General features: G+C 43.4%; 1 protein-coding gene across 1 annotated transcript in view; it reads left to right on the top strand.

The window, feature by feature from the left end:
* LOC121577721 (rho guanine nucleotide exchange factor 10-like protein) overlaps positions 1–25,096 on the top strand; it is a 158,694-nt gene that overhangs the window by 22,148 nt on the left and 111,450 nt on the right. Inside the window, exons 10-17 of the mRNA XM_045223702.1 lie at positions 65–142; positions 1,246–1,425; positions 2,466–2,582; positions 4,371–4,463; positions 7,222–7,392; positions 10,996–11,141; positions 11,886–12,058; positions 15,990–16,105. Coding sequence (XP_045079637.1) covers positions 65–142; positions 1,246–1,425; positions 2,466–2,582; positions 4,371–4,463; positions 7,222–7,392; positions 10,996–11,141; positions 11,886–12,058; positions 15,990–16,105 — 1,074 coding nt within the window. The remainder of the gene's footprint in view (positions 1–64; positions 143–1,245; positions 1,426–2,465; positions 2,583–4,370; positions 4,464–7,221; positions 7,393–10,995; positions 11,142–11,885; positions 12,059–15,989; positions 16,106–25,096) is intronic.

The raw sequence follows: 25,096 nt of genomic DNA, 5'->3' as shown, positions 1-25,096 counted from the left end.
TTTTCTGTGTGTGACCTTTGACCTCTGACCTGTATGTTTCCCGATTGGCTTCTTCTGTCCTCAGGTGGTCAGACGCCACATCCTGGGCTCCATCATTCAGAGTGAGCGCAGTTATCTTGAGTCCCTCAGGAGAATCCTTGAGGTGAGTCCTTTTCTCCCTGCCCCACCCCACCCCACCCCACCACAACCCTCCACTCCACCCTACCCTTACTCTGACAGATGTAATCCGTTAATATTTTCAGCATTTAGAAATGAGGCTGAAAAGGAAACTGGAGATATTTATCAAATTACCAGGCTTGCTACGCATAAATAATCATGATGGAACAGATTCCTTTTACATCTGTGGTGCCCCACTGATGCTAATAGAGAGATTCTCTCTCTGTTAGGTTTTCACAGAATCACAGCATGGGTTTCACTCTTTTCTCTGTTGTATCTCTTTTTCTGTGGTGGAGAGAGAATAATTCGTTATCTCTCCTATTAGATGACGAGTGACACACCTGCTGAAATGGGATCAGGCATGATCAATGAGAGGGTTGTTCTGCAAAATATTTTCTGTCAAGATATGATGTACTACCTTTGTTGTGGCATGAGATGATTGTGTTTGATAATTTGGGATGTTTAGCCTTTTTTTGTGATTTTGCGTACCATTCAAGTCCAAACTCACATAAAAAAAGAATAAAAAAAGCCATGAGCACAAATATTAGACATTTAAGAACTGCGACTTCAGTCCTGTAATATCAGAAATTGCCTGTGTTATGCCCCATATCCATATTCCACCTGTCGATAATTCATTTGCTGTGGAGGATTTATGGTTGGGCAGGGGAGGCTTGTAAAAGCAGCACTAGTCTATCATCTATTGTTGTTTCCAAGCATTGACTTTCATTGCTGATTTTCTGCTGACTGCATCTGACAGTTTCTGATTGTACAGGCTACATTAGCCATACTTAAATGACTCTCACCTTAAAATACACTGCAGTCACATGTTTTACACAGTTGACTAGTTTTTATACTGTTCAGCATCTTGACTAATTGCAATTGCTTATAAGATTGTTACTAACTGACGATTCCATCAATGTGCCTTTCAGTAAGGGTCCAAGGCACGCGTGATGCTGCTGTTGTATCTGTTGAGAGATGTTGCTATTGATGTGTTGCTTTTTATGATCAGGGCCTACCTGTGTGTTTTATATTGTTCTCTACCGTAAAGCACACCTAATCCAAGTTAACCTGTGTATACTATTTCCCCAGGAGTACCAGAGGCCCTTGCTGGAGGCAGACCCACGCATCCTGAGCCCACGGAAGATCCGGCCTGTATTTTACCGTCTACGGGAGATCACTCAGTGTCACTCCATGTTCCAGATTGCACTGGCGTCACGTGTGGCTGAGTGGGACAGCAGTGAGAAGATTGGGGACCTATTTGTAGCCTCGGTTAGTGTGTGTGTGTGTGTGTGTGTGTGTGTGTGTGTGTGTGTGTGTGTGTGTGTGTGTGTGTGTGTGTGTGTGTGTGTGTGTGAGAAAGAGAGAAAGGTGTCCGTTTTCCCATAGGGCATTAGAAGACAATTTCCACAGACACAGTTATGATGAGCAGCACTTAAAATTGAGCAAACAACACTAACTTCAAACATGGAGACAATTACAGCTAAGATGAATATCTCTTCTGCAGCAAATACAATCAGAATATGTGTGCTTATAGCATTGGCATAGGACTATTGGACTAATGTATGAGTGTGCTGCTGTGACCCTCTGCAATGTGCTCATCCAGAAGGCTTGCTCATTATTTACCTATCAAAGACACCATTTTGATCCCCTGCCCTCCTTCTGACCTTGTTTATTGTGATGTTCCATTGATATCCTGACACCAGCCAAATGGGCCTGTTTTGAGAGGTAGGAGAGAGGACTCAACACTCCTCATTAATTTCTCTTTTTCATCTGACAGTGTATTTGTCACCCAGCTGTTAATGTTTTATGCTATTAGTAGGTCTCATACTATCTGTGTGTTGTTTGTGGCTGGCTTGCAGAGAAGATGAAAGAGAGGGTTCATTTCTATGTGAGACTGGCTAATTTCCTAGCTACCGCTCCTCCATCTACTGCTGCCGTTAGCAGCCTGCTTTGTGTTTAATCAAACGAGAGCGAATGACTGTGTGCCGTCGCAGCAGGATTGTGGATTGTGAAGGGTGTTTGTTGGTCTCCTGGATGGTAAACAGATCAGGGTCTGAAATATCACACTTAAATGGCCATTGTCTACCCTTTTCTACCCTTCCATCCATGAATAGGATTGTTAGATGAGCTGTGGAGCTATTGACTTTCTAGGAACTTAATGTTGTCAGATGCTTTTACAAATAAATAACCAAGCATGACTAGTTCCTGAATTAATTTGTTCCATGAAAAACCCAACAGATTCCTGATGTGAAATCCAAGGGTTGTTTCTCTTGCATTTCCCATAACCCCACCTTTCTGTGTTTCTACAGTTTTCCAAGTCGATGGTGCTAGATGTTTACAGCGACTATGTCAATAACTTCACCAATGCCATGGCCCTTATTAAAAAGGCATGCATGTCCAAACCAGCTTTCCTGGAATTCTTAAAGGTGAGTTACAAAGTAGACCTGTCCATGTTTTTTTCTTCACCAATAAACTCTGTTGTTCTTTCAATACACTCTAACCCACGGTCACTTTCGACCTTCATGTACTATTTCATTTGGCCCTCTAAATATACTATATTCTACTGGTGTCTTGATACTTGGTTAACCCATCAGAGTCTAAGCCCTGTCTAAGCCGGGAATTTTATGAACAATTTTTTGGGCCTTACTGCTATTAGCCCATACAAACGCATTGAATAACAGATTCACTACATGGAACAACAGATAGTCCCAAAAACATATCAAAAGGAAGTTTGTTCTGAAGTGTCTCTCCTATATCTGATTATCGTAAAATGTAAAATGTAAATGTAAATGTATCTATGCATAGTCACTTTACTCCTACCAACATGTACAAATTACCTTGACTAACCTGTACCCCCGCACATTGACTCGGTACTGGTCCCCCCTGTATATAGCCTCGTTATTGTTATTTTATTGTGTTACTTTTTATTTTTTTTACTTTAGTTTATTTAGTAAATATTTTCTTAACTCTTTCTTGAACTGCATTGTTGGTTAAGGGCTTGTAAGTAAGCATTTCACAGTAAGTTCTACACCTGTTGTGTTCGGCGCATTTGACAAATAACATTTGATTTGATATAAGAAAGATCAGGACACATTATTTTACTTGTTTTTACATGTATTTAACTCCATATTTTTGGCATTAAACAGTCTCCATATATACTTCCATTCATTTTTTCAACTGGTACCAGGGGACCTTCAGACAAGTCTTGTGAGGCCTGTGGGCGTCCTAGAGCATGTATATGTTAATTAGAGTCTCACCTTTGCACAGAGAGGTCATATTAGTGTGTAGCCCAAACGGTTCGAATGCTACAGACAGAAGTTGGCAGATCGGCTGTACCGACTTCAGACCAGTCTACTGACACTTGTGGAGGTCGTAGTGCAAAACGGAGAACACCATCGTGTTCGTGAGAGTCTTTCCATAGATTGATTTTTTGGGGGATGTTTTTATTATGCTAATTACATTTATGCGGGGGCGCGGACATCAACCTTAGGGGGTTAAAAGTGTAGTTGCTTTATTCAAATATTTCAAGTTGGCCTGGTTGGGTTTACTTGTTGCGATACACTGCACTAATCACCAATAATTTATATATTGCACCAATTAGCAAATCTCACATACTGTAGAGCAGTGGTTCCCAAACTGTGGGGTGTCAGGGGGGGGGGCGCGTATATTTAAGGAACTCAATCCAGCTTCAATTTACTCTTGAAAGTCGTAATAGTAGAATGCGCAAGGTGCAATTTTGAAATGTTGTAGTAATGTTAGAATCACTCAAATTTCACATTAATACACATTAGACATGGCAAAATGTATAGAATTGCAAGAACATTCGCTTTAAAACTGCAAAAACATTTCTGCACCCCATGACAAAATGTGTAGAATTGCAGGAAATAAGCTTTACACCTGCAACATTTTCTCTCCACCAACATGAGGGGTTTGAACAGTTTGTTACATGAACATTGCTTGTGCCCATAGAAATAGGCATGGCATATGAACACCTCCACTTCCCAATTCTCTAATGACCAGCACAGCAACCAGAGTCTGTTTTTCCACACCTTACTGACCTAAACCCACTCCTACTCCCACACTCATGCACTCTCCATATCTTGTCCTCTGAATAAGAGGTGTCTAGAGGGGTCTTTCTTTCTGTGTATTTGCTTATCTCCTGACTGTACTATGCTATGCTGTTTATCTAAAACTTCTTATCCTGTGTTGTGTAGAAGAAGCAGGCGTCCAGTGTTGACCGGATCACCTTGTACGGCCTCATGGTGAAGCCCATCCAGCGCTTTCCCCAGTTCATCCTTTTACTGCAGGTATACACTACCAGTCAAAGGTTTGGACACACCTACTCATTCAAGGGTTTTTCTTTTAATAATAATAATAATGATAATATGCCATTTAGCAGACGCTTTTATCCAAAGCGACCTACAGTCATGCGTGCATACATGTTTTTTTTTGTGTATGGGTGGTCCCGGGGATCGAACCCACTACCTTGGCGTTACAAGCGCCGTGCTCTACCGCTCTACATTGTAGAATAACAGTGAAGATATCAAAACTATGAAATAACACATATGGAATCATGTAGTAACCAAAACAGTGCTCAACAAATCTAAATATATTTTATATTTTATATTCTTCAAAGTATCCACCATTTGCCTTGATGACAGCTTTGCACACTCTTGGCATTCTCTCAACTAGCTTCACCTAGAATGCTTTTCCAACAGTCTTGAAGGAGTTCCCACATATGCTGAGCACTTGTTGGCTGCTTTTCCTTCACTATGCGGTCCAACACATCCCAAACCATCTCAATTGGGTTGAGGTTGGGTGACTGTGGAGGCTTGGTCATCTGATGCAGCACTCAATCAAATCAAATCAAATCAAATTTTATTGGCCACATGCGCCGAATACAACAGGTGCAGACATTACAGTGAAATGCTTACTTACAGCCCTTAACCAACAGTGCATTTATTTTTAATAAAAAATTAAAATAAAACAACAACAAAAAAGTGTTGAGAAAAAAAGAGCAGAAGTAAAATAAAATTACTGTAGGGAGGCTATATATACAGGGGGGTACCGGTGCAGAGTCAATGTGCGGGGGCACTGGCTAGTTGAGGTAGTTGAAGTAATATGTACACAGTACTCAATCACTCTCCTTCTTCATCAAATAGCCCTTACACAGCCTGGAGGTGTGTTTTGGGTCATTGTCCTGTTGAAAAACAAATGATAGTCCCACTAAGCGCAAACCAGATGGGATGGTGTATCGCTGCAGAATGCTGTGGTAGCCATGCTGGTTAAGTGTGCCTTGAATTCTAAATAAATCACAGACAGTGTCACCAGCAAAGGACCCCCACACCATCACACCTCCTCCTCCATGCTTCACATTGGGAACCACACATGCAGAGATCATCCATTCACCTACTCTGCGTCTCACAAAGACACGGCGGTTGGACCCAAAAATATCAAATTTGGACTCATCAGACCAAAGGACAAATTTTCACCGGTCTAATGTCCATTGCTCGTGTTTCTTGTCCCAAGCAAGTCTCTTCTTATTATTGGTGTCCTTTAGTAGTGGTTTCTTTGCAGCAATTCGACCATGAAGGCCAGATTCACGCAGTCTCCTCTGAACAGTTGATGTTGAGATGTGTCTGTTACTTGAACTATGTGAAGCATTTATTTGGGCTGCAATTTCTGAGGCTGGTAACTCTAATGAACTTATCCTCTGCAGCAGAGGTAACTCTGGGTCTTCCATTCATGAGAGCCAGTTTCATCATAGTGCTTGATGGGTTTTGCGACTGCACTTGAAGAAACTTTCAAAGTTCCTGAAATGTTCCGTATTGACTGACCTTCATGTCTTAAAGTAATGATGGACTGTCGTTTATCTTTGCTTATTTGAGCTGTTCTTGCTATAATATGGACTTGGTCTTTTACCAAACAGGGCTATCTTCTGTATACCATCCCTACCTTGTCACAACACAACTGATTGGCTCAAACTCATTAAGAAGGAAATAAATTCCACAAATTAACTTTTAAGAAGGCACACCTGTTAATTGAAATGCATTCCAGGTGACTACCTCATGAAGCTGGTTGAAAGAATGCCAAGACTGTGCGAAGCTGTCGTCAAGGCAAAGGGTGGCTACTGTGAAGAATCTCAAATATAAAATATATTTTGATTGGTTTAACACTTTTTTGGTTACTACATGATTCCATATGTGTTATTTCATAGTTTTGATGTCTTCACTATTATTCTACAATGTAGAAAATAGTCAAAATAAAGAAAAACCCTTGAATGAGTAGGTGTGTCCAAACTTTTGACTGGTAGTGTCTGCCTTTACCAGCACCTTCACTGCTAACATTGATATGATAATGTCATATGAGAAAACCTAACAGATAAACAATCTGAGATTAACACCACACAATGTTTTATGGATTTAATCAACAGATTAACACGTGCCATGATACATTGAGCCGTTGAAAACGACTAAATTCATGAGATACAGTATAACACCAGGAATAGCTCTACCTAGCTAATCTAACCATATTAGCTTTTCATGCAGTAGGCTTCTTTGTCTTCCTTTACTCTTCCTGTCTCAACATTGTGTGTGAAAAGATTTTGATTTGAACTTGAATACTGGAACTGCAGTACCTCATTCTATCCATTAGAAGGGGTTGATTATCCATGACTTCAAAAGATAAGTTATGAATGTGAATGAGGCGATTCCCTCTTGCCTCAAACTCAGCACCCTGGAGAGGGAGTGTCTGTGTTAAATCATATATTACACAGGGAACTAAACTCAAAGCACTGAAACTCTTTTGGGACACACACAGAATACAAGGCCGTATTTCTGCAGGTCCACAAGCACACACATTTGCAGGTAAGCCAGACACAAAGATCTGGGATGAAACTCAATAAATACTTGGATTGTTTATAGACATATGAAAATGAAAACAATGTGCTTTACATGGCTCTGGGCCTTAAACACAGAAACCAATGCACACACACACTTACACACAAACCAACACCTCCTTCACTTTATTTAGTGTTTGTTTCTCTCCTCTCTGTTTCTCTGTCAGGACATGCTGAAGAACACCCCTAAGGGTCACGTAGACTGCCTGCCTCTGCAGCTGGCTCTGACTGAACTGGAGATGCTGGCCGAGAAGCTGAATGAACAGAAGCGTGTGGCCGACCAAATAGCTGAGACTCAGCAGCTAGCCCGCAGTGTCAGCGACCACTCGCTCAGCAAGGTGACTAAACCACTGCAATACACATGTACGCACGCACATGCACGCACACGCACCCCCCGACACAAGCACATACGCACAAGCACACACCGACACACACAAACCGACACACAGACACAGACACACACACGCACACAGAGTAATCAACCTGTTTACTGTGTGGCTCAACCCCAGATCCCTTCTTCTACCTCCACTGTGTTATCGCATGAGCCAAACACCTATGCATTAGCATATATAGCCATCACTTACATCAAACACCTATTCATTAGCATATATATATAGCCATCACTTACATTACCTTCCCAAACATTAGTCTAGGAAAGCATTTTTATTTAGAAAAATCATTGCCCAGAAATGATGGCCATTATGGCCCGTGAACAGTGTCTAAACACCACGGCAGGGACGTTTCTTCTCCATTACCACACTGGAATTACAGTCCAGATGCTGCAAATCTGAACAAATGCATTTTTGAATAAGAGGAATTAAGGGGTAAATGAGACATTTAATTGGAAGCTATCTCTCCCCGTTGCTCCTTGTCTCCTTCTCCCTATCATTTCCCCCCTCCTTTCCTTCTGCTATTATTTTCTTCCCTCTCCCTCTCTTTCTCTTGCTCACTTTCTCCCTCTTCCTCTCTCTCTTTGTCCCCACCGGGAGCCCATCATCTCCCTCTCTCCCTCTCCCTCCCTCTGTGCCTCCCTCTCTCTTTCTTTCTATTGGTCCATGGTGGTGAATTTCCCAGAGCCCTGAGATGAGCTGATTCGGCCAATCTCGTCTGCTCCACACAGAATTCCATTTACTGCGGTGAGACTGCAGAATTTCAATAGGAAGCAGCTCTCTTCCATTATCCCATAACCGTCCAATGAAATATTAATTATTTGTCACTAAGTATCTAAGTCAGTGGAATAGGGGAGATAACACTGTGAGTGGGAAGAGGCTGAGGTCTCCGTTTCACTCTATCTCTCAGACACACACTCACACAAAACAGTCACACATGCAGACACACTGTTGACACTTTGGACTTTTCTGAGGGGCCTTCCATGACTTACGTCTCTCTGCCTCTGGAGGGTGCTGTAGTTCTGTGATCATAGAAGACAGGCTACTGTTTGACTAATGACTCATTTCCCAAGCCATCTGAATAAAAGCCAAGCACAACTACTTATTCCCCACAGATATAACAATCCATTTTGTGAGATGTGATGGGATGTAGAGCACTGAGCATTGTAAAATGGACAAAACACAGATTCATTATTCATAGAAATTGTGTTTCTATCGAACAAACATCAACATCAAAGTGGGACACAATATCTGAGCTGCATATTTGTATTTACCGTCAGTTCGGTCTTTGGTTTTTACTGTTGTTGTAATGACCATTTTTTTTCAGAAGATTGTTTTAGAATACATCAAACTGACTGTATTGATTCAGCTGGACATAAAACATGACTGGACCAAGTAATGCAAATACTTTCTATTAGATTACCCTTTGCCAAATGTACCTTAGGAAAGGGATGTCTTGTGTGTTCTCACATACTGCAGTATACAGAGACATTTCTGTGGATATTTCCGTGTGTCTGTGTATGCAGTGGCGATTTTAGCATGTAAATCTTGGTAGGGCAAAAAAATTAATATGTTTTTAGATGCATGCCAGCAAAGCCACTACACAACACAACACTAAACAATACATTAATTGCACTATAACGGTGACAAACGGTGCCCACAAACTGTTAGGGCCTACATAAAGCTGTCCCAACAGCAGAGTTCCAACAAGCAGTCCCAACACCTTACCACTGCTACAGTTGGCTATCAGCAAATCCTTGTCTGGCAGTGAAACTGTTAATTCAGCCTCATTTACTGCCTTTTTAAAAAACAGCTGATATGGCTGACTTGCTTAAACAAATGTGGTTTCTACTGACAATTGAGATGTACAAACTATGGCATAAGGTTTGACGAGCGGATAAGAGGCAATCCGTAATTTCTATTAAGACATTAATGAGCGAGCTTGGACGGACGTAGTCAACATAATTATTTGTTCAGCACTTCTGAAATGTATAGCGACAGAATTCAGATCATGGGCCGTTCTTACAGTATTCTCCCTGTACACCAAGTCAGAACCGTAGGATAAATAAAGGGGGCATATAAGCAGACAATGAAAGCTCTTACAATATTTGATGATTACGTTTCTCTAAAACAGGCTATAGGCTACATGTGCACCACCAAGTCAGAACAGTAGGCAAAATTATGAGGCAAAAAGGGACCAAATTATTAGGCTGAGGCACATGGGCTACTAACAACTTACTACACAACATACACTTAGTATTACTTTCTTAGCTACAGTATACAGTACATATCTCCCTGGCATATTACATCATTTATACAGCAGCATACAATACATTTTTGGACTCACCTTGTTGTGCTGTGCTCACTTGAACAGGAAGGTGGCGCAGCGGTCCTTCGTGGGCAAATTTTGTCATCAAACTTAGTCATCAAAGTCTGGCATTCTCTGGATTTATGGTGCTTTCAAGACAACTGGGAACTCTGAAAAAAACAAGATGATGACGTCAGTGATCTTCAGGTCGGAGCTCTAGAAAGAGGCCCAAGTTCCCGACTTGCAATTTCGAGTTGGGTGACCGTTCAAAACTTACTTTCCCAGTCGGAGCTCGTTTTTTTCAGTTCCCAGTTGTCTTGAACTCACTGAAGTCAGATTTACGAGTTTCCAGTTGTTTTGAGTCATGCTGAAGAAGTCATGCTGGATTGACAGTATGGCCATTGTTGAATGTTTATCCTTTTAAGCTTGGAAAAGAGACCCTTAAACCCAGACTTGGGACCACACACCCACTCCACTGAATAGCAGGCTAGTGATTGCTTTGCAATGCTTGCAGTTAGCCACTGATTCCTTCCAAACCACTCATTGTTGAATTTGCGATTTCCAACTTGACTTGACGTCATTTTATCTGTGGCCAATGACCTTGAGCCTTCTTGGATAGGCACTTCTAATGTAACTCTATGGCAGCACCCAAGGGACTTGAATTTTCGAGCTCTACCCTTAGATTTTGCATTGATGTATTGTCCCCATGAGTGACAGAACACTGAGCCAATCATGGCGCAACATTACCAACCCCTACGCTCCATATTATCCGCTGGCTTGCCCCACCACCACAGAAAGCACTGAGCTAGGCTGAAATACCTGCATTTTAGCTGCCTTACTCAAGAAAGAAAAAAAGAGACCATGTTTGTATGCGGCTTTATTAACTCAATGTTATATATATATTTTTTTTTTACATTGTTTGCAAACTGATATGTTACACGTATTAATGCCAAAATAACATTCAAAACAGGCACAAAAAAACAGGTGGGGCTCCAAACAGGCTCTGCCCCACCTGCCCTGAATGACGGGTCGCCACTGTGTGTATGTCTTAGCATGTGAATGTGTTCTGTGTGCCCTGACTGCACAAACCTCCCTTGATCTGACACTGATCCTCAATGAGACACTCACTTAACCAGTATTTAGCCTGCCTGCTGTGCTCCTTAGCAATTGAACTGAAACCCTGGAGAATTTGCCCTTTGTGATGTGCCTTTTGAGACAGTGTCCTGATTGCTCTGCCCCTTTAGCAACTGAACTCAGACCAGGGGTCGCTGGTGCTTTGTGAGACGCTGATTGAGACGGTGTATGGGGAGCGAGGCCAGGTCCTGAAGTCTAAGGAGCGCAAAGTCTTCCTCTTCAACGATATCCTCATCTGTGCCAACATCAACGTCAAGTAAGTGGTGTCTCTGTAGAGTAGAGTGAGTTCTGCTAAACAGCTCTACAGTCTGAATACACAAACACCTTCCCAGCTCCACAGCAGCAGCACCACAAGGCTCAGCCTACAAGGCTTTGCAAGGATATATTTTGGCAAACTGCATAGCAAAGAGTAATAGCTAATAGGCGTTCTCTAGCACTATCTGGAGTAACAGGAGCTTTATCAGCTTTTAACAAACTGTAGGCAGCTTAACTACAGCAACAGGAGTCCTAGATCACTGACATAAAATATTTATTGGTCCCTCTACAATTTATCCTCTATGACAGCACCATTGTTCACATCGTCTCAGAGCTAAAGGTAAACAGCAAAGATTTTCCTCCATTTGCAAAGCTCCTGTTTGAGACGTTCATACCTCTAAGCTCTCTTGTTCAGCCTTCAAAGTAGTTATCAGCCCATGTTTCGTTCAACTTGATTCCCCTGAAGTTGACTTTGCCTGCCCTCTAGAATCTTGACAAAGTGATCACAACGTTGATTGAATGCGTGATTACAGGAATATATGAATATGAAATTAACCATGCTCATAGCCGGGGGTCCCGCTTTCTGCCGTGAACACAGCTGATCAGAAGGATTATAATTCAGTTCCTCAGCTCTTTTTGTGACAATTCAAATAGGTGGTTTGGGATTAGTGCTGCTGTCAGGAAGAGAGGGATGCTGGGAGAAGCTTTGACTTGTTTGCCTGTTTCTTCTCTTTCCGACCACCAGGGGCCCCCCTGATATCAGCAGCCTGGTCCCTGTTGGTCCTAAGTACACCATGAAGTGGAGTGCCCCCCTCCTGCAGGTCCAGGTAGTGGAGGTGGGTCAGGAGGCCTCCCAGGCCAAGGAGACCATGTTCCAACATAGTGCTGCCAAGCACCCTGGCAGTGCCTGTCTCCCAGGTTGGTAAACCTCCTGAGTCATCCATCCATTGCCTCTCTATCCCTGTTCATCATCTCCTACATGTAGTCCAGCTAATCTCATCACTTGGCCAGACTCCTAGTCTCAGCCCCATGGTCTAACTCAGCACAGCCCTCTAATCTGTTTCGTACTGTGAACTATCCCTGTGAATTCTGGTGACACAGCGCTGTCACTCTGATTGAGGATGTGTTTGTGAAAAGAATAGCGATGATGGTCACTTGGTTCCATCTGCCTGGGCTGTTTTTATATGCGAGAGATACAGTGGGAAAACAGAGCTGCAGCCTCCACAGTCTCATTTCACTCTCTGATAGACCACAAACATATCTGGAGTGGTGTCATCAATCTGCAGAGAATATTCCCTTCCTCTCCAGCTCCAATTAGAGAAGCAGCAGCACTAGATAGGAATCTAATGGTTAAACAGGCCTTTTTTCACCCCTCTCAAAACTATGTTGTGCGTACAGCTTGGTGGAGAGATCCCTGATAAATGTGCCATGGGAAGGAGGAGATACAAAGCCTTATCAGGATGTAATGGAACAGCCTTTAAATATTAATGGCGCCTTTTACAGCAGCGTCTGACCATGTCACACTCAGTGAACAGCAACAGTTTAACAGGGATGCCAAGATTAGGCTTAGATTCTCTGAAGATTAAGCCTTAAAGTCTTAAAAGTTTACTGCAACGCTGTGGGATGATTTAAGTTGACATTAAAAGGTCTATCCCCCCCCCCCCTCTCTCTCTCTCTCTCTCTCTTGCTCTCTCGCTCTCGTTCAATTCAATTTCAATTCAAGGGGCTTTATTGGCATGGGAAACATATGTTTACATTGCCAAAGCAAGTGAAATGGATAAAGAAAAGTGACAGTAAATATTACATTCACACAATTTCCAAAAGAATAAAGACATTTCAAATGTCATATTATGTCTATATACAGTCTGCTAAATGATGTAAATGTAAATGTTGTAACGATGTGCAAATAGTTAAAGTAAAAAAAGGGAAAATAAATCAACATAAATATGGGTTGTATTTACAATGCTGTTTGTTCTTCACTGGTTGCCCTTTTCTTGTGGCAACAGGTCACAAATATTGCTGCTGTGATGGCACACTATGGTATTTCACCCAATAGATATGGGATTTGGATTTGTTTTCGAATTCTTTGTGGATCTCTGTAATCTGAGGGAAATATGTGTCTCTAATATGGTCATACATTTGGCAAGAGGTTGGGAAGTACAGCTCAGTTTCCAGCTCATTTTGTGGGCAGTGTGCACATAGCCTGTCTTCTCTTGAGAGCCAGGTCTGCCTACGGTGACCTTTCTCAATAGCAAGGTTATGCTCACTGAGTCTGTACTACATAGTCAAAGCTTTCCTTAATTTTGGGTCAGTCACAGTGTTCAGGTATTCTGTCACTGTGTATTTACTCTCTGGTCTGACAGAATCTGTGCATATGATCTAGGTGCTGCTGTAGGCCCTCCTTGGTTGGGGACAGAAGCACCAGATCATCAGCAAACAGTAGACATTTGACTTCAGATTCTTTCTCTCTCTCTCTCTCTCTCTCTCTCTCTCTCTCTCTCTCTCTCTCTCTCTCTCTCTCTCTCTCTCTCTCTCTCTCTCTCTCTCTCTCTCTCTCTCTCTCTCTCTCTCTCTCTCTCTCGATCTATCCTGACTTTTGAAAATCAGGTTGATTAATTTTTGAATCTAGCATGGGGCCAATGCAAGCCATCCCCTTAATCATGCCTTTCCAGGAATCTTCCTCTATGCATCTGCTGAATTGTTCCCCTGGGGGAACGCTCCCATGGCTTGGCGAGAAATTGGCTAATTTTTCATCTCCTGCAGGCCCTGATGCCCTTCCTTGTTGATGGAGAAGGCTGGCCTTCTGGGAACTACAGGGATCTCTCAACTCTCTCTCTCTCTCTCTCTCTCTCTCTCTCTCTCTCTCTCTCTCTCTCTCTCTCTCTCTCTCTCTCTCTCTCTCTCTCTCTCTCTCTCTCTCTCTCTCTCTCTCTCTCTCTCTCTCTCTCTCTCTCCTCTCTCTCTCTCTCCTCTCTCTCTCTCTCTCTCTCTCTCTCTCTCTCTCTCTCTCTCTCTCTCTCTCTCTCTCCCTCTCTCTCTCTCTCTCTCTCTCCATTGTGCAGAGACACAGGTGGGGTGGGGTGGTGTTATATAGTAAGTGGTGGGGTCTCTCTCTCTCTCTCTCTCTCCCTCTCCCTCTCCATTGTGCAGAGACACAGGTGGGCAACAGCTTTGTCTCCCCACTGTGTCTGGTCTTGTGCCATCTCTCCATGTACCCACACACAGGCTTACCTTCTCCCTGCCCCAATTACAGAGTTATTGTTTTATACTGACAGTGACACGAGACTGTGATGCACAGCAATGCTGCACTGTATCTATGCTACATCTACATGCAGTAAGCTGGTGACCAGGTTCGGATGGGGATTAGTATATGGCTTTGGTGCAGATTTGATATATTGGGGATTTGGAAGCAGTGGCTGCTGTAAAATTCCCTCAGGTTAGTTCCCAGAGCTGGATGCAGCACCAGCTGGACTGGACTATAGGCTGAGGATGGAGATTCCTGCTGGCTGTTGTTACATGAAGCGGCTGCCCCTGGAAGGATGGGCAGGGGCCCCTGTGGGCTCAGCCCTGCCTTGCTGCTACGTGCCTGGCGGCCAGTGTGAATGACCGTGTCTGAGTGTGAAAACCAATCCCGCCACACCAACGGGATTACGCTGGATTACAACTCAGCACATTCACCTCCGGGGCTGGGGCCAACTCTAGGCAGGCGGGGACACAGCGGACCTGTGTGCAAGCAAATCCCAAAGTCCCACAGCTACAGGGAAGTCATTGTTTACAGAGACTCACGGCAGGCACACCTCTTTATATTCAGATGTGTCTGCTATTGATCGTGTCTCACAGATGACAGATGTCTGTGCACGTCAGTGTGAGAGATCCCATTAAATCAGTGAAGGCCGGTGGGAGTAGCTATAGGAGGATGGGCTCATTGTAATGGCTGTAATGGAATAAATGTAATGGAGTTAAACATGTGGTTTCCATATGTTTGTGTTTGATACCGTTCCATTTATATAATTTCCAGCCATTACACTGAGCCATCCTCCTATAGCTCCTCCCACCAGCCTCCTCTGCACTAAATGCCCAAAGGTTACAAAGGCTCTCTTAAGAGAACAATACCTGCCTCTCTCCACTCTCTGACTATTTGTCGATACAACCACACAGTCACCCGCTGGCTTTACACAGCCACTAGACTCCCACAAAGGGCCATGCTTCAGTAACCTGACTTGTGCCAAAGCTGGTCTGCTACTTGATTATGTGGTTGTGATGACAGCACAGGACAACTCTACAGTTACATCTTGCTGCAACATTGAATTATGTTGTGCTCCTGGAGCCTTGTGTAGAGATGTGGACCAGGGCAGTATGGAGGGAGGATAGCAGTGAGAGGCAGAGCTATTGATTTCCTGAGGTTGGAGAGGTAGACTTTAAAGACAGTGTGCTCCCAAATCGATTGGTGAATCTTACGTCTAATGAGACACCTGCATTCCTTTTGCTGGGGAAAAGGGCGTCATATAGCTCCAAATGGCCAATCTCTATCTGCTTTTTAGTTATACATTCAGACTCCCGACTTCATTCAGACTGTTCAACAAATAACTGTGGTGATCGATCCATCACACATTGAACTCCTTTCTTAGTGGAACCAGAGCTTCAACAAGTGCAAGTTTTCTTTATCACTTCCACTAGTTATTGTAGTTCAGGAAAGTTCCATTGGGGATTGCAATAGTTGTTTGACCTTGAGCTGTTTTATGATGTATTTAGGAAACAAGCATTGATGTGTATGACATGTTAATTGGTTTAACCTGTTGATGTGTGTACTGTAGTATGTATGACAGGCCATGTTGTGTTTTGACCACAGGGAAAGTGATCCTGGGTCCTCCAATGCTTTACCAGGAACTCCAGGACCTGCAGTACGACTTGTCTGTGGTGGAGGAGGTCACACTACTGGTGGGAACACTACAGGGGACGTACCAGGTACACCCCACCCCACCACTTACTATATAACACCACCCCACCCCACCACTTACTATATAACACCAGCCCACCCCACCACTTACTATATAACACCAGCCCACCCCACCACTTACTATATAACACCACCCCACCCCACCACTTACTATATAACACCAGCCCACCCCACCACTTACTATATAACACCACCCCACCCCACCACTTACTATATAATACCAGCCCACCCCACCACTTACTATATAACACCAGCCCATCCCACTACTCACTATATAACACCAGCCCATTACTTACTATATAATAATAATAATAATATGCCATTTAGCAGACGCTTTTATCCAAAGCGACTTACAGTCATGCGTGCATACATTTTTGTGTATGGGTGGTCCCGGGGATCAAACCCACTACCTTGGCGTTACAAGCGCCGTGCTCTACCAGTTGAGCTAAAGAGGACCACAATATATAACACCAGCCCACCCCACCACTTACTATATAACACCAGCCCACCCCACCACTTACTATATAACACCAGCCCACCCCACCACTTACTATATAACACCACCCCACCCCACCACTTACTATATAACACCAGCCCATCCCACTACTTACTATATAACACCAGCCCACCCCACCACTTACTATATAACACCAGCCCATCCCACTACTTACTATATAACACCACCCCACCCCCACCACTTACTATATAACACCACCCCCACCCCACCACTTACTATATAACACCAGCCCACCCCACCACTTACTATATAACACCACCCCACCCCACCACTTACTATATAACACCAGCCCATCCCACCACTTACTATATAACACCAGCCCACCCCACCACTTACTATATAACACCACCCCACCCCACCACTTACTATATAACACCACCCCACCCCACAACTTACTATATAGCGGCTAGGTGAAAAATCTGTCGATGTGCCCTTAAGCAAGGCACTTAACCCTAATTGCTCATGTAAGTCGCTCTGGATAAGAGCGTCTGCTAAGTGACTAAAATGTAAATGTAAATAACACCACCCCACCCCACCCCACCCCACCACTTACTATATAACACCACCCCACCCCACCACTTACTATATAACACCAGCCCACCCCACTACTTACTATATAACACCAGCCCATCCCACTACTTACTATATAACACCAGCCCACCCCACCACTTACTATATAACACCAGCCCATCCCACTACTTACTATATAACACCAGCCCATCCCACTACTTACTATATAACACCAGCCCACCCCACCACTTACTATATAACACCAGCCCATCCCACTACTTACTATATAACACCAGCCCATCCCACTACTCACTATATAACACCAGCCCATAACTTACTATTTAACACCAGCCCAACCCACTACTTACCGTATAACACCAGCCCACCCAAATACTTACTATATAACACCAGCCCATCCCACTACTTACTATATAACACCAGCCCATCCCACTACTCACTATATAACACCAGCCCATTACTTACTATATAACACCAGCCCAACCCACTACTTACCGTATAACACCAGCCCACCCCAATACTTACTATATAACACCAGCCCATCCCACTACTTACTATATAACACCAGCCCATCCCACTACTCACTATATAACACCAGCCCATTAATTACTATATAACACCAGCCCATCCCACTACTTACTATATAACACCAGCCCATCCCACTACTTACTATATAACACCAGCCCATCCCACTACTTACTATATAACACCAGCCCAACCCACTACTCACTATATAACACCAGCCCATTACTTAAAATATAACACCAGCCCATCCCACTACTTACCGTATAACACCAGCCCACCCCAATACTTACTATATAACACCAGCCCATCCCACTACTTACTATATAACACCAGCCCATCCCACTACTCACTATATAACACCAGCCCATTACTTACTATATAACACCAGCCCAACCCACTACTTACCGTATAACACCAGCCCACCCCAATACTTACTATATAACACCAGCCCATCCCACTACTTACTATATAACACCAGCCCATCCCACTACTCACTATATAACACCAGCCCATTAATTACTATATAACACCAGTCCAACCCACTACTTACCGTATAACACCAGCCCACCCCAATACTTAATATATAACACCAGCCCATCCCACTACTTACTATATAACACCAGCCCATCCCACTACTTATTATATAACACCAACCCATCCCACTACTTACTATATAACACCAGCCCAACCCACTACTTACCGTATAACATCAGCCCACCCCAATACTTACCATATAACACCAGCCCATCTCACTACTTACTATATAACACCAGCCCATCCCACTACTTACCGTATAACACCAGCCCACCCCAATACTTACTATATAACACCAGCCCATCCCACTACTCAATATATAACACCACCCCACTACTCAACATATAACACCACACCACCCCACTACTTACTATATAACACCAGCCCATCCCACTACTTACTATATAACACCAGCCCATCCCACTACTTACTATATAACACCAGCCCAACCCACTACTTACCGTATAACACCAGCCCACCCCAATACTTACCATATAACACCAGCCCATCCCACTACTCACTATATAACACCACCCCACTACTCAACATATAACACCACACCACCCCACTACTTACTATATAACACCAGCCCATCCCACTACTTACTATATAACACCAGCCCATCCCCCTACGTACTATATAACACCAGCCCATCCCACTACTTACTATATAACACCAGCCCATCCCACTACTTACCGTATAACACCAGCCCACCCCAATACTTACTATATAACACCAGCCCATCCCACTACTTACTATATAACACCAGCCCATCCCACTACTCACTATATAACACCAGCCCACCCCAATACTTACTATATAACACCAGCCCATCCCACTACTTACTATATAACACCAGCCCATCCCACTACTTACTATATAACACCAGCCCATCCCACTACTTACTATATAACACCAGCCCATCCCACTACTTACTATATAATACCAGCCCATCCCACTACTTACTATATAACACCAGCCCATCCCACTACTCACTATATAACACCAGCCCATTACTTACTATATAACACCAGCCCAACCCACTACTTACTGTATAACACCAGCCCACCCCAATACTTACTATATAACACCACCACACCCCACCCCACTACTTACTATATAACACCACCACACCCCACCCCACTACTTACTATATAACACCATCCCACGCCACTACTTACTGTAGAACACCACCCCACTACTTACTATATAACAATAGCCCATCCCACTACTTACTATATAACACCAGCCCATCCCACTACTTACTATATAACACCAGCCCACCCCAATACTTACTATATAACACCAGCCCATCCCACTACTTACTATATAACACCAGCCCATCCCACTACTCACTATATAACACCAGCCCATTAATTACTATATAACACCAGTCCAACCCACTACTTACCGTATAACACCAGCCCACCCCAATACTTAATATATAACACCAGCCCATCCCACTACTTACTATATAACACCAGCCCATCCCACTACTTATTATATAACACCAACCCATCCCACTACTTACTATATAACACCAGCCCAACCCACTACTTACCGTATAACATCAGCCCACCCCAATACTTACCATATAACACCAGCCCATCTCACTACTTACTATATAACACCAGCCCATCCCACTACTTACCGTATAACACCAGCCCACCCCAATACTTACTATATAACACCAGCCCATCCCACTACTCACTATATAACACCACCCCACTACTCAACATATAACACCACACCACCCCACTACTTACTATATAACACCAGCCCATCCCACTACTTACTATATAACACCAGCCCATCCCACTACTTACTATATAACACCAGCCCAACCCACTACTTACCGTATAACACCAGCCCACCCCAATACTTACCATATAACACCAGCCCATCCCACTACTCACTATATAACACCACCCCACTACTCAACATATAACACCACACCACCCCACTACTTACTATATAACACCAGCCCATCCCACTACTTACTATATAACACCAGCCCATCCCCCTACGTACTATATAACACCAGCCCATCCCACTACTTACTATATAACACCAGCCCATCCCACTACTTACCGTATAACACCAGCCCACCCCAATACTTACTATATAACACCAGCCCATCCCACTACTTACTATATAACACCAGCCCATCCCACTACTCACTATATAACACCAGCCCACCCCAATACTTACTATATAACACCAGCCCATCCCACTACTTACTATATAACACCAGCCCATCCCACTACTTACTATATAACACCAGCCCATCCCACTACTTACTATATAACACCAGCCCATCCCACTACTTACTATATAATACCAGCCCATCCCACTACTTACTATATAACACCAGCCCATCCCACTACTCACTATATAACACCAGCCCATTACTTACTATATAACACCAGCCCAACCCACTACTTACTGTATAACACCAGCCCACCCCAATACTTACTATATAACACCACCACACCCCACCCCACTACTTACTATATAACACCACCACACCCCACCCCACTACTTACTATATAACACCATCCCACGCCACTACTTACTGTAGAACACCACCCCACTACTTACTATATAACAATAGCCCATCCCACTACTTACTATATAACACCAGCCCATCCCACTACTTACTATATAACACCAGCCCAACCCACTACTTACCGTATAACACTAGCCCACCCCAATACTTACATTTACATTACATTTTAGTCATTTAGCAGACGCTCTTATCCAGAGCGACTTACAGTTAGTGAATACATTTTTTTTTTTTTTTATACTGGCCCCCCGTGGGAATCGAACCCACAACCCTGGCGTTGCAAACGCCATGCTCTATCAACTGAGCTACATCCCTGCCGGCCATTCCCTCCCCTACCCTGGACGACGCTGGGCCAATTGTGCGCCGCCCATGAGTCTCCCGGTCGCGGCCGGCTGCGACAGAGCCTGGATTTGAACCAGGATCTCTAGTGGCACAGTTAGCACTGCGATGCAGTGCCTTAGACCACTGCGCCACTCAGGAGCTACTTACTATATAACACCACCACACCCCACCCCACTACTTACTATATAACACCATCCCACGCCACTACTTACTGTAGAACACCACCCCACTACTTACTATATAACACCATCATACTACTTACTATATAACACCAGCCCATCCCACTACTTACTATACAACACCATCCCACTATTTACTATATAACACCACCCCACCACTTAATATATAACACCACCCCACCCCACTACTTACTATATAACAACAGCTCATCCAACTACTCACTATATAACACCACCCCTCCCCACTACTTAATATATAACACCACCCCACCCCAATATTTACCATATAACACCACGCAACTACTTACTATATAACACTCTCCCACTACTTACTATATAACACCAGCCCATCCCACTACTTACTATATAACACCAGCCCATCCCACTACTTACTATATAACACCAGCCCATCCCACTACTTACTATATAACACCAGCCCATCCCACTACTTACTATATAACACCAGCCCATCCCACTACTTACTATATAACACCAGCCCATCCCACTACTTACTATATAACACCAGCCCATCCCACTACTCACTATATAACACCAGCCCATTACTTACTATATAACACCAGCCCAACCCACTACTTACTGTATAACACCATCCCACACCACTACTTACTGTAGAACACCATCACACTACTTACTATATAACAATAGCCCAACCCACTACTTACTATACAACACCACCCCACTACTTACTATACAACACCATCCCACTATTTACTATATAACACCACCCCACTACTTACTATATAACAACAGCTCATCCAACTACTTACTATATAACACCACCCCACCCCACCCCACCCCACCCCACCACAATACTTACTATATAACACCATCCCACTACTTACTATGTAGTACCAGCCCACCCCACTACTTAATATATAACACCACCCCACCCCAATATTTACCATATAACACCATCCCACTACTTACTATATAACACTCTCCCACTACTTACTATATAACACCAGCCCCCCCACTACTCACTATATAACACCACCCCACTACTCAACATATAACACCACACCACCCCACTACTTACTATATAACACCAGCTGGTTTAACTGAGTCAGGTATAGGACTCGTTTTACTGTGTATATAGATACTTTTGTACCTGTTTCCTCCAGCATATTCACAAGGTCATTTGCTGTTGTTCTGGGATTGATTTGCACTTTTCGCACCAAATTACATTCATCTCTAGGAGACAGAACGCGTCTCCTTCCTGAGCGGTATGGCGGCTGCGTGGTCCCATGGTGTTTATACTTGCGTACTATTGTTTGTACAGATGAACGTGGTACCTTCAGGCGTTTGGAAATTGCTCCCAAGGATGAACCAGACTTGTGGAGGTCTACACATTTTTTTCTGATGTCTTGGCTGATTTCTTTAGATTTTCCCATGATGTCAAGCAAAGAGGCACTGAGTTTGAAGGTAGGCCTTGAAATACATCCACAGGTACACCTCCAATTGACTCAAATTATGTCAGTTAGCCTATTAGAAGTTTCTAAATCCATGACATAATTTTCTGGAATTTTCCAAGCTGTTTAAAGGCACAGTCAATTTAGTGTATGTAAACTTCTGACCCACTGGAATTGTGATACAGTGAAATATAAGTGAAATAATCTGTCTGTAAACAATTGTTGGAAAAATTACTTGTGTCATGCACAAAGTAGATGTCCTAACCGACTTGCCAAAACTATAGTTTGTTAACAAGACATTTGTGGAGTGGTTGAAAAACGAGTTTTAATGACTCCAACCTAAGTGTTTGTAAACTTCCGACTTCAACTGTATGTCTCTATAAGCTTGGCACATCTAGCCACTGGCATTCTACAAGGCAAAAGTGCTCCAGCTCCTTCAATTTGGATGGGTTCCGCTGGTGTACAGCAATCTTTAAGTAATTCCACAGATTCTCAATTGGATTGAGGTCTGGGCTTTGACCATGCCATTCCAAGACATTTAAATGTTTCCCCTTAAACCACTTGAGTGTTGCTTTAGCAGTATGCTTAGGGTCATTGTCCTGCTGGAAGGTGAACCTCCGTCCCAGTCTCAAATCTCTGGAAGACTGAAACAGGTTTTCCTCAAGAATTTCCCTGTATTTAGCGCCATCCATCATTCCTTAAATTTTGACCAGTTTCCCAGTCCCTGCCAATGAATTTACATCCCCACAGCATGATGCTGCCACCACCATGCTTCACTGTGGGGATGGTGTTCTCGGAGTGATGAGAGGTGTTGGGTTTGCACCAGACATAGCGTTTTCCTTGATGGCCAAAAAGCTAAATTTTTCTCATCTGACCAGAGTACAGTCTTCCATATGTTTGGGGAGTCTCCCACATGCCTTTTGGCGAACACCAAACGTGTTTGCTTATTTTTTTCTTTAAGCAATGGCTTTATTCTGGCCACTCTTCCGTAAAGCCCAGCTCTTTGGAGTGTACGGCTTAAAGTGGTCCTATGGACAGATACTCCAATCTCTGCTGTGGAGATTTGCAGCTCCTTCAGGGTTATCTTTGGTCTCTTTGTTGCCTCTCTGATTAATGCCCTCCTTGCCTGGTCCCATGAGTTTTGGTGGGCGGCCCTCTCTTGGCAGGTTTGTTGTGGTGCAATATTCTTTCCATTTTTTTATATTGGATTTAATGGTGCTCTGTGGGATGTTCAAAGTTTCAGATATTTTTTCATAACCCAACCCTGATTTGTTTGGAGAGCTCTTTGGTCTTCATAGTGCTGCTTGCTTGGTGGTGCCCCTTGCTTAGTGGTGTTGCAGACTCTGGGGCCTTTCAGAACAGGTGTATATATACTGAGATCATGTGACACTTAGATTGCACACAGGTGGACTTTATTTAACTAATTATGTGACTTCTAAAGGTAATTGGTTGCACCAAATCTTATTTAGGGGCTTCATAGCAAAGGGGGTGAATGCATATGCACGCACCACTTTTCCGTTATTTATTTGTTCGAATTTTCTGAAACAAGTGATTTTTTTCGTTTCACTTAACCAATTTGAACTATTTTGTGTATGTCCATTACATGAAATCCAAATAAAAATCAAGGAAAAACGCCAAGGGGGATGAATACTTTTGCAAGGCACTGTAGCACCAGGCCACTACTTACTATATAACACCACCCCACCACTTACTATATAGCACAAGTCCACCTCACTACTTACTATATAACACCAGCCGACCCCACTACTTACTGTATACAACCAGCCCACCCCACTACTTACTATATAACACCACCCCACCCCACTACTTACTATATAACACCACCCCACTACTTACTATATAGCACAAGTCCACCTCACTACTTACTATATAACACCAGCCGACCCCACTACTTACTGTATACAACCAGCCCACCCCACTACTTACTATATAACACTAGCCCACCCCATTACTTAACTATATAACACCACCCCACTACTTACTATATAAGAGCAGCCCACCCCACTACTTACTATATAACACCAGCCCACTACTTACTATATAACACCAGCCACTACTTACTATATAACACCAGCCACTACTTACTATATAACACCAGCCACTACTTACTATATAACACCAGCCACTACTTACTATATAACACCAGCCACTACTTACTATGTAACACCAGCCACTACATACTATATAACACCAGCCACTACTTACTATATAACACCAGCCCACTACTTACTATATAACACCAGCCCACCCTACTACTTACTATATAACACCAGCCCACACCACTACAGCCAAACCACTGCCACACGCCACCTCACTACTTATTGTAGGAATGCTACAGGAGACATACCAGGTATGCA

Source organism: Coregonus clupeaformis, chromosome 12, assembly GCF_020615455.1.
Source record: "Coregonus clupeaformis isolate EN_2021a chromosome 12, ASM2061545v1, whole genome shotgun sequence".
NCBI classification, from domain to species: Eukaryota; Metazoa; Chordata; class Actinopteri; order Salmoniformes; family Salmonidae; genus Coregonus; species Coregonus clupeaformis.
The sequence above is the reverse complement of the archived record's forward strand: the minus strand, read 5'-3'. Positions and strand labels throughout refer to the sequence as shown.